The sequence below is a fragment of the Drosophila subpulchrella genome, unplaced genomic scaffold (genome assembly GCF_014743375.2).
Source record: "Drosophila subpulchrella strain 33 F10 #4 breed RU33 unplaced genomic scaffold, RU_Dsub_v1.1 Primary Assembly Seq354, whole genome shotgun sequence".
NCBI classification, from domain to species: domain Eukaryota; kingdom Metazoa; phylum Arthropoda; class Insecta; order Diptera; family Drosophilidae; genus Drosophila; species Drosophila subpulchrella.
This window is the reverse complement of record NW_023665577.1, coordinates 1,856,284-1,868,026: the sequence shown is the minus strand read 5'-3', so window position 1 is coordinate 1,868,026 and position 11,743 is coordinate 1,856,284. Positions and strand designations below refer to the sequence as shown.

Sequence of the window (11,743 nt, the reverse complement as noted above, 5' to 3'; positions counted from 1 at the left end):
TTTTTAAAATGTCAAATTATTTTTTATCATAAGTGCTTTGCTCTTAATTTACCAATTTTGGTAGTAAAATATTTCAAATTTAAAGCTTTTCTTACCTGCAGAATTAAGTTTATAGCCCGAATGGGTTGCACTTTTGTTTATAAAAAAAACTAATCAAATTAAAAATATTAAAATGCATTTTAAGAAGGGTGAGGCTATTTAACAGCTTGAAAAGTTTAAAGATATTGTTGTATATTACTTTTCTGAAATGTTATATTTTGGACCTTCCACAAAAACAAATCATTTTATTTTAAAATATTTCAGGGGTCCAAAAGCTTTATCTATTGCAATTTTGGGTAATACTCTAGTTTACGGTCCTTTATTTCTTCATGTAAATTCTTAAGATTTCGCGGTCCGTCGATGATAATTTTTTCGCGAATTTAGGGGTGAGGACCGTAAACTAGAGTATTACCGAATTTTGGAATCAAAATACATTTTTGCATATTTTTAGGGATTACTAGTAAGTAACGGTAATTTTTGAAATATTCTGAACCATGTCAGCTGTTATGGTCAATTGTGACGTCTCAACACAACCGTTTGCAATGCGCATGTCAGCGTTGCCAGGTTTTTGAAAGGCAAGGCAAACAAAATTAAATTTTCAGTAAATTACAACCGTCTCACCCCAAAAGTAACATCATAATTAATTAATTTTCTGCTTAATTAGTAATGCACTTTCTTGGACACACCGACGCCCATGCGAACATATGTTTAGTGAGGCTTCCATTCGCGGTACCACTTCCAAATCGCTCTCCCCAGTTTCCAGGCCCTGCGTCAACTCCAACGCCGTCGCTTTGGCTTCGGTCGGTGGATTATTTTCAGAGACCTTTCAGTTCAGGTTCAGTCGTGTTCGTAACGTCGTCGAGTTGAAACCGAAAGAGCCAGAGCAGATCCACATAGCTATATAAGCAGCAGTAGCAGCAGCGGCAGAGAAGGGAGCAGAGAGCAATCGGTTCAATTTTAAAAAGTGTGTTTCCCTGTGTTTCACCTGAAGTTTCTTGGCTTTACTGTCTTACCAACGACTCGCTCCAGTGACCACGACCACACTAAAATAAACGGCTGAAAGAAATGCAAAATTGCAGCCAGCACCAGGCGGCTAAAAAGTATTGCATACCACGGGGCTGTCAAGAAAAATAGATATCGATTTGCCAGGGCATAAAAATAAGAATCTGAACGCGTCTCTCGCACAGGTTTCTTTTTTAATGTCCAATAAAATTGTTTGCCCGATATAATCGAGGTATTATTGGCTAATTGCGCTGACATTCAGGGGGTCATAAAAAGTTGGCTTGAGTGTGTGTGTGTATGTGTGCATGAGATCATCATCGGAACTCGGCGCCTGCTGGTATGCAATACTTTTTCTCACGCCTCAAATTTCTCCCCGCAGCGGAAGTCTAATCCAATTTGGCCTATGACAATACAAACGCACTTTCTTCGCTACGCATTATCCAGGTGCGTGTGCGTATAGAGAGTGAGCGACAGAGAGAGCGATAGAGAGGACGAGCAGGCGAGCGAGCGAGAGGTGAAATATTTAAATTTAAAAGCAAGGCGCGTGTGTGTGTGACCCATGAAAAGTTGTTAAATATAAGCAACGCCAATCGCCGAATTTCGAAAATAGATAAACCCCTACGTGCGCGTGTTTAATTTGTATTTTTGGCACTTTGGTTCGGCAAACAGCAAAAGCATTTCCCTATGATTGGCTCATTCTGGAATCTGTGCAGAGCGTGCCCATCAATGCCGGTAGACAAGGTGAGTAACGTGTATAGTAACACTTCTGAAAAGTGGGTAAACTCTTAAAATAATATATACCTTTTGAGATCTACAAGGTACATTACAAAATAATACAAGCTTTGACGAAAATTACAAAGCAGAAAGTCGAGTTTAATTTCCTATTGACTATTTATATTTGCAAAAGGTTAAGTTACTGAAGTTTAAAAAAAACCTTTGACTACTTTTAAGTATTGTAAAACAAATACGTTAATCGTCAAATGTTTTTATTATAAGTATTAACTTTTAGCTTGACTAACAAATACTATACTGTCACAAAAGAGATTATGTTAAATATTCCTCCCTGGAATTTGTGGTATTTGTGTCTGTACCGGAGTCCTTAAGCTATTTGCAGGCTGCTTTCCGGGGTTTTCGCTCCTTTAGCCTCTTAGCCCAGTTTGCAGACAGCGAACATTTCGTTTATAGCGTCCAAATCGTTTGATTTATGTACGACAGTTGTCTGAATCCGCGTGTGGGTATGGATGTGAGAGCTGTGTGTAGGACACATAATAGATTTTTATTGCGAACTTGCAGGCGACAAGTGAAAGGGGCTGCAGCCGAAAATGGGGTGACTTGGCCTGAGTTATGACTCGTTCCGAAGAATTCTGGGATTAGGGTGCATTTTTAATATTGAGGGATTTCTTACATTCCATTTGTGGTATTAAATGCGAGGGTTAAATTGAACTCAAGGGACCATAGCAGGAGTTAAGCGTGAAAAATGAGGCAAATAATTCCCTGAATCATAATTAAAGTTTTAATTATTTCGTCCAACTACATTTTTGTGCAACCGTTTTATTTTGGGAATTGCCATATACACAGAAACAGCTGTATGTATTTTAACTTGATCCTATAAACCTTTAAATAAAACAATAAATCTCGATTAAAGTAATTGGTTTGATTTACCTTGGCTCATCGGGATTTATGACCCCATAGATTCCGCCATCCCTTGAACTCTCCCACTTAACTGATTTCCCCTTGGCCACATTTTCCGCTAGCTTTCATAACGTTGATCAATATCACCTTACGTCTACAATCCTTGGAGTGCCGTCACAAGTCGTTCGTCCAGAGGCATGCAATATTTCTGTGCTTATTTTCAGACAATATAGAGCGAGTATATATGGAGTCCCAAAGTAAATAACTGAAATTCGCTGGCAGCGAATAAATTAACTTGCATTACGCTCGACACCAATCGCGTCAGCGTAAAGTAAGTAACAGCCAACAAAAAAATAAAATAAAAAGAAACATGGAACATGGAACTGAGGCAAGAAAAATGGGCAAAAAGGCAGAGAAGGCCCAGAAAATCAATAGCATATGGCTTGTGGCTTGTTTGGGCCCTCAGCTGTGGCCGGCCGGGGTGCCACATAGCACCCGGATTCGGACCCGGACCCGGACACGGACTCCGCCGGAGATATACGACCGAGGAACTTACTCTCCTTCCAGCGCTGCCTTTCCAGTGGCTGTGCAAAACAGCTGATTCATCAACTTGCCATGACAATGTATAAGATTGTGGATGGCAGGAAAAAAGAATCTGACAATAAGCATTTCGCAGAGTACAGTAGGTCTCTGCAAGTCTTCTGCAGCTAAAACCTTCCAACATCTTATAATTTTTTTTCTGTTTTTTGTTGAATTACTAACAATCATTAATTCAATCAAAGCCACCTTTCAAACAATTATGGACAAGATGATAATGTAAAAAAATATGTAAAGCAACGGAAAACTTGACTTAACTTCTACCTAACTTACAAACAAAAAAATTTTTTTTGCCTTCAGATAAATAGAAGAAATTTAATTTAAATCGAAAACTTTTTAATGTAGTATAGTTCATTTTCCAATTTTCGAATTTTGTAAATTTTTTGCTTGAAACTGTTGTACAGGACAATTCTTCTTTGCATTTTGTTTATCTTAAGTTATTTAATGCTTTCCCATGGCTTTTAATTTTATTTAAATAAATTCCTTAAATATATCGGCTTCCTTTTTTGTAGGAAACACTGTAGTATGGACAGAGTTACACATTTCACAATGCGCACAAATTGTAGGGTACAACCTTCCATTATTTCAAGAACCCGCGCATGTGCAGCTGAAAGATAAATGGAGAGAGAACTGGAGAAAGCAGGAGCGGAGAGATAGAAAGAGCAAGTGAAGAGAGAGCACCTTATAGCCGGCTTTTACTTGGAGTTTTTGTTGTTGTTTCCCGCTGCTTGTTCAGCCATATGACGTTCGAGGCAAAATTGTCTTGCGGTATTACATCAGCGCAGGGCAGTCAAACTTTTATGGCGACACCTTACCCCAACCACCCCATTGCCACCCACTTAGCTACACCCGCCCACCGACCGCCCACTGGCCCACCCACCTACCCAGCAGCAACAACAAGTGCCGGCTAAGTGTCGCCAGTCGGTCGACGGTTGCATGCCACACGCTTATCGATTCAGCTCGCATATGGCTACCGCCATGCTTAATTCTTAGTCACTCCCCGGATCGATTCGCCGATTCCTCGCAGTCAGCTGGGCGTCGGCCCATAATGCACCGAAAGAATGGAGGCATTTCTCTTAACTAACTTCTACAAAGACCATGCAAGTTATAGCAAAGAATGGGTTAAGAAAAAATGTTGGTGAAAACCGATACACACATTTTTTTTAAACAGAAACTAATTTGGAACCCATAAGAAAGCGCTAAAACATTTTTCATTGAGATCTAATTTTTGTACAAAGTCTGAAAAGATTGTTTATATTGGGATATTTTCTATAAAATAAAAGATTATATTGTAAAGTATGAAACATATTTTGCATCTGGACATTAGTCGTTAGCGTTTTTATACAAGCGGTGGGTCGAAACCGTTAGGAGGTCCAAAGTCAACCAACATCATGCATCTCATCTTTAAAATAGTCTTAAGCAGTAGAAATAACTGCGAACATTTTTTTCTGTGTAGATTCACTCAACTTTTACCGAATTATCTCCCACTGACACTCGCAGTTATATCCGCACTATTGTTTCCTTGCGTCTATAACCACCCAGCATCTTCCTTTGGATGGTATAAAAGGCGAGGCGGCTGCTTTTGTTGCTCATGTTATCTCTTGGATGCAGGAAACTGTCAAGAGTCGACTACTGCCACCCACATGATAGTTTTCACACTTCCCATCTAACCAAATTTTTAGTCCGTGGTGTTTTATTTGTATTACTTTTTATTTATGCTTGACAGTAATGTTGGTAAAATAAAGTTTTGGCTTAAGTTTTGTTAAATAAGAATATGAAAACAATTTGCTTTACATAATAAAATATTTATAATTAAATAAATTAAAACTTTAGTTACAATTGTATGGTATTTTTAATATTTTGTTTATTTTATAAATACATTATAATAGAACAGTGTTAAGCTGTATTCGTTTTCTCTGGGCTGTCATTTTTTTTTCTAATAAATCAAGTCACTTAGAAAAATCGATAGCAGTAGTAAAGTAGTAAAAAAAGAAGTATTAAACCTGAAGTATCTTAATGAAACTCGTTTACTTTTATCAAGGCTCGGCATCAAGGGTATTGGTTCAAATATCCTTAGATATATATATAATTGAAAACTGGAAGCTTCTTTTGGGCAGCAAGAGAGTGGGAAGTCCTCCTCTTTACCCGGAAACCCTTCTTATTGCATCTAACGAGGGCAATTTGCACTTTCTGCCACTGTCTTCCCACAACAATCGCCTCAATTGCCAGAACCGAAAATTGGGGAAACCAAAGGAAAACTCAAACCATTGGGGGCGAGGAGCCCAGAGAATATGAAGTTTTTGTTTTGTCTTTTCGGCGATTGTTGAAAACCGATGTGCAATCTCCATGGAGTTGGTGGGCGAGCTGTAGTGGGGTGAAAAGTTTTCTAATTACTTGGGGTCAACTGTTCGGAGGCGGTTAGTGTGAAATCAAAAATGTAAAACACTGTTCTTCAAACTTTTTTCCAGCGAATATTAAATTGTACTGTAAAACTGTTCTGGACTGTACTGACGTACACAGAAAACTTTAAATAACCTGACTGACTGTTTAAATGTTTGAGGGACATGAAGTGGGAGTAGCACATGTCGCACGAAAGATTTCACCTTTTTCAGCTTTTTTCGCTTTTCCGGACTGCTGCTGTTTTTACAATCGCATTTTCTGGCAGTCAGTCATTTGGTTATTTGCATATTTTCAACACAAATCAGTGAATTGCATGCGCAGCGAGTATAAAATTTTTACATTTTCCGAAGTTTGGCTTACTTTACTTGGGAAAATATTTTTCGGGTTCTTTAATACTTGCAATTATATTGGAACGTTTATTGTTAATTGTATTTTTATCGATCAAGTTTCGCGATGGCAAATTACGGTGTTGTAGAGACGTTTAAAGATTATTAAAAATATATTATAGATAAAATTCTCAAGGGCTTGCCATCTAAGGGACATAAAATTATAGGTATTATATTAAAAATAGTAAATAAAAGATTTTGCTAAAATTATATTTACTTTTAGTAATCAGAATAAACTATAAGCTCAATAAACAACAAAGGTACATTGATCCATCACTTTGTCTGCACCTGGATATTCTTAGCAACTTTATTATAGCCTTGATTGTTTGATTTTGATGTGTGCAGGTACGTTTAGCGTGTTAATCAGCAACAACTTTTCATATTGATTTTCCTATTCGACAGCCATTAAAAACTGTACACGAATGTCGAACGAGCACGAAATGTCTATCAAGTCGTGCTCATCAATGTCAGGCGATTAGAACTTGCATGGATCCGAACTTTTTCCATTAAAGCACAAGCTTTTGATGCCCGGTAAAGGCAGCGTATATTGCAGCAATAAGGACGTTGGTTAAAAGCCAATTTTATGCCATTTGCTAATGATTTCCGTCTTATCTCATTTAACCCAGGAAGGAACCGAAAAATGCCCAGAAAAAACGTACTGTCATTAGGTTTAATTAATTTGCGAGAGACAGCGTTAACCGAATGTGCTGGTCCATACGACAACGCCCCATCCTTGGCACATTACGTCAACATTGGCTTCAGAATTTCCACCTTTTAGTCCTTTCGACCATACAGCCATTCCACCAACCATCCATCAGCATCCTCAGTGAGCCAGGGCCGTGCCATCACATCGCCTAACGTATTTCAATTTCAATTTTCTGCCTTTGAACTAATGCAATTATAATAATTTCCCTTCGCAAGTGAATGGATTACAGGGCCGGGCTAACGGCCTGCCAGGTGCCACATGCCATATGCTATATGGTATATGCTTTATATGTATTTATGGGGCGGCCCAGCTTGTCGTCGCTGCACTGACGCAGTCTTCAAACCCCCTTTTAACCCTGCCCTCTGACCCCATCTTCATTCTGGCTCTTGGCTGGCGACCAAGTTGCAAGGGGCTGTTGATGCTGACAGTGCTGATAGTAATTTTATTGGACGGTTCGGGTTTGGAGTAGTGGGGGAATCTTTAAGGAGCTCTAAAGGTTCCCAAAGATCTCACTTTTTATTTCATAGCAAAGTGTAGTCATCACCCATTACCTTAACTACGGTGTATCTTTATTTAGTTTGCTTTGACATAAGATTACTTTGAGTTTATATTTTGTAATACGTCTATAAGTGTCCATTCCACCAAATAGATGCTGAGTTATCTAATATACTTCCATAAAAATCTGGAAGGATTCCAGATATTAACAAGGAAGAACGCTATAGTCGAGTACCTCGACTATCAGATATCCGTTACTCAGCTAAAGAGACCAAAGGGAAATGGAGATATGCAAGCAGCAAAGCGTGATTGAAATGCGCCACCTACCGGCGGTAGACAGATTTAAGCGTTATGGGCGTTAGAGTGGGCGTGGCAAATTTTTTATTTGGATCAATCGATAGGTATTGACAAGACCAATAAATTTCATATTTACGATTTTTTGAAGTTTGGGGGCGGTTTGTGGGCGTTAAAGTGGGCGTGGCAAACTTTTTTTTGGGTCAATCGATAGGTATTGATGAGAAGAATACATTTCGGCTAAAATCTTTTATCTAGCATCAAAACTGTAGGAGCCACTGTTTTTGGCGGTTTCTGCTGAAACAAACTTGCGCTGCGCAGGAATCTCAGGAATCTGCATGCCTAATCCCAGTATTGTAGCTCTTATAGTTTCCAAAATCTCAGCGTTCATACGGACAGACGGACATGGCTAGATCGACTCGACCAGTGATCTTGATCAAGAATATATATACTTTATAGGGTCGAAAAAGCTTCCTTCTGCCTGTTACATACTTTTCGACGAATCTAGTATACTCTTTTACTATACGAGTAACGGGTATAAAAACTTAATACCAAACGTGCTAATCCATCTATTTGAATTTTTGTAGGTCTAGCAATCTTTTTTTACTGGAAAGTTTATTGATTTGAGATTTTATATTCAAATAGATAGATTAGCCAGCCGTGACAAGTTCTATCTGATGAACGGCCATGATCCTTGATATATTAAATATTAACATTTTAAAGTTTATTTAAATTGGTCACGACTATCGTTAGAAATTCTTTATGGTTGCCATTCAAAAAAAATTCATCTATTGATTTAATGCAAGTTTGATATGAAGAAATTTATTGTCTATGTGTTTAGTTTAATTAAACTTTTTCGTGATTTATTTTAAGGAATCAACTTTTTCTTTGCTACGATGTTAAATTATATTAAAAACGATGTGGGCCTTTAAGTCAATGTTAAGCAAATCTTGATTTATAAAAAGGTCTTAAATAGTTATATTAAAGTACCAAAAGTAATTAACGCCCACAAAAAAATATGTTTAATCCTCATAGCACCGTAAATCATAACGATGATTATATTCAGCTTTTTATTCTACCTTGCTAAAACGTTTCTGTTCCCTGATCTGGCTTTTCAGGTTTTTACAATCCTTGGCTAAGCGCAGAAAAAATCTTCACTTGCATAAAAAGTTAAATGTTCCACGCTTTCAGGTTCTAGTGCTGCCTCTTGCTGCGCTTTTGTTTTTTAACTTGGCCAACACAAACAGACCCTAAATGTGTGTAGAAGTGTATGTGCAAATCCCATTATAAACGATATGGAAACTGGTGTGCGTATGCATTTTTTATGCGTTTTGCCGGCGGGAAGAAGGAAAAACTTTTGCTCAACAATACAAAAGCGGAAAATATTTAAGTGGCCATGAAGGGGATGCGAAATAAGAGGGGGGTGTGACCTACCCCTCATCTGACCTTATTTGCTTATAAGTAATGTGTTAGCTTTAGCTTTTGGCAAGCAGAAGAGAAGTCGCTGCCAATTGGCCGGGATAAATGCATATACAACTTCATATAAAATTCCCAAAATATCGGAGTGATGTCAGCCGAATAATTCGGTTGTATTCAGGAATTTTCAACATATTTTAACACAATTCGAGAAAATATTTACTTGGGAGTAAAGCACTATTTTTATGACAGTTTAAGCTTTCCTTCTTTGGACTTGAAAACATTTTCTTCAAGGCGAAACTTGGCCTGCCACTTTGTCATTCAATGGTTGGCTATAATTTCATATTATTTGCCACATTATTGTTCAGCCTTGCAGTTGGCAATGGCAATTTGATATGCAGCTAAAACAGAAATAGAGCAGCAACATGAAGAAGACAAAAAATAAGCACACAATGGACAATTATTTGCACAGCCTAGAGATATGTATTCTCACAAACATCCCGATACAGATGTGCATTTTGTGTGCTGCAGTGCAATTTTGTGCTGCATTGTCTTAATGGCATCCAACCAGCGTTCAGCATTTTCAATTGCCGGCATTGAGGGATTTAGCCAACTCCGCTCCACGACAAGCCAAGTTCAGCTCGGGTTAAGTGGTCCCGGCTAAGTTTCGCTGATTGCGCAATGTGCCAGACATGTCTGTCGAAAACATGCTTTTGTTTCAGCATACATGGTTCAAAGTCTGGATTAAAACATGACAATCTGAAAACAAACAAAAAATGTTGTAAAATCGAATTGTATACAAAAATATGACAAAAACCTCCGACTATTTTCAACCATTTTTATCATTTTTTATACAGTATAGTGTATCTATTTCTAATAATATAAAATAGTGAATAGATCTACGACTTTCGGAAATATTTCAAAGTATTATGTTATTACTAAGTGTCCTGCACAACTGCATAACCACTTTTAAGTGTACTAATATGAAAAGCAAAAATTAAACAAAAAATAAAGTAAAAGCCTTACAACGAAAGTCATTCTCGAAATTGGGTTCTTTCAGTAACCAGAAAATATTTTTGTTCAACCAGTCGTATACGCAATTTATATAGAACGTTAAAGGATAGTAAGGATAGAATTCCTAGATTGCTCTTGACGACTTTAATTCCCAAAGAGTTTAATATTAGTAAGTGTACAGAAAATTGTATGCTGAGTTCTTGTAAAAGGCCTTTAAATTCGAAATGTTCTTTTAATAACCGCATAAACAGAATTCATCGCCCCAAATAAACGTTTCCGATTGACTCCTTCCTGGCTAGACGTGGACAGAAAAGACGTTTCTACTCCGAAGCAAGTAACTTCGAGAGTGCGCAAAATGAACGAATGCATAAAATTCAAATTTATACAGGGCAGTTAAAACTTTTCAGTTTAACTGAATGCAAAGAAGAAAATTGTGTAATTTAATCTTCAGGGTTCGTCGAAGACTTTATTGACTTAATGAGTGATGTAATTTATAGTTTGTTCTAACTCAAACTACTGTTGTCTTCACCATTAATCAAATTAGCTTACCCCAGTCACAAATAAGGAAGACTTCAGGCACAAAATCTGTCACAACCAGAGAGAAAAGGAAAAAAAGGAATTTGCAAGTTACACGAAGTTTTTTCGCTTCTCTGCATTTTAGTCACATTTTTGCTTGTTTATGATTCTTTAGTGAAAACTTCGTGCTGGGGAAAACAAAGGCTGTGAATAATCTAAATGCGCTGATAACTGCTAAAGTTTTTTGGCATAATGACTTGACTGTGTTTCGCGAAAGGCGGAAATGCGGTAATACGAGTATTCGAAGGATGCTGAAATGTGTTCGCAAAGGAGTTGACGTCACATTTGTTTGCGGCATTTTAATTTTGTTTTTCCCCTATTTTTCCTTGCTTTGCCGTTTCCTTTCATGCCTGACGTAAGTTCGGTGTACTTATATAAGGGGAAATTTCCATTCGGAATGCATTTTGATTGCAGCCTGGAGGAGCTGCAAATTGCCAGCAGATTCTGCGGCTAGATAGAGATACGCCAAAGGTAGTAAAGAGCCGGTAGCTAAATAAAGTGTCTGGACTGAAAAATAGCAATGCTGTGATACCCTTACTTTTGAAATTGATGAAATCAATATCACCTTGATATTTTTAAATAAATTTAAATTAAAAAAACCATAAGATATTTTTAAAATTGCAGTGACTAATCTTACTTGGGTTCCCCTAACTTTTGGGGTTTAGGAACATTAATTTTCTTATAGTAAGGATGAGGTATAAAAAAGAAATTCCTAGGACTGTGATTGTTTATAGAGGGATTTTGGGCTAGACAAGGCACTTTAGAAACATTTGTATTGACGTATCTTTATTTATTGGTCCCATTTATCAATTGTTCTTCAATCTACTCTGTTTTTAATCAGCTGAATATATCTATTATACAATGTATTTCAAGGGTTCAAGATGATTTCCTAACCCATTTCAGGGTATTGGGGCACCTTTAGCTCAGCGCGTGCCATCGATGGGAAAGTCGCGCTGTCGACAGCGTCGTTATTCACATGAGTGCACTAAGCACAGCATTTCACACAGATACTCACCCACACTGATGCAGGCAGATTCGTTCACCCGCACACTGACAAAAAGCACTCGTGCGGTAATCGCTGAACAAGGAAAACAAAGGCAAAAACCGTTCGAGGCACGCACAAGCGGCGAAAAATAGTTTTTCCTTCATTTTCCCTCTTTTTCATTTTTAAAGAGCTCAAAGGCGG

At 37.8% G+C, this 11,743-nt stretch overlaps 1 protein-coding gene across 17 annotated transcripts in view; it reads left to right on the top strand.

Moving 5' to 3' along the window:
* The first annotated feature begins 650 nt into the window (after positions 1 to 650).
* The window catches only part of LOC119560100 (AF4/FMR2 family member lilli), a 46,113-nt gene continuing 35,020 nt past the window's right edge, over positions 651 to 11,743 (top strand). For 15 of the 17 annotated variants that reach the window (XR_005221003.1, XR_005221004.1, XM_037873438.1 and 12 more), the window contains exons 1-2: positions 870 to 1,003; positions 1,421 to 1,782. Coding sequence is in view for 15 of the 17 variants with exons in the window: in XM_037873438.1 (XP_037729366.1) it covers positions 1,726 to 1,782 (57 nt within the window). In the remaining 2 variants the exon portion in view is untranslated. Of the gene's footprint in view, positions 668 to 869; positions 1,140 to 1,420; positions 1,783 to 11,743 lie in introns of those variants that run through there. The other 2 variants (XM_037873435.1, XM_037873433.1) reach the window with 2 other exon arrangements.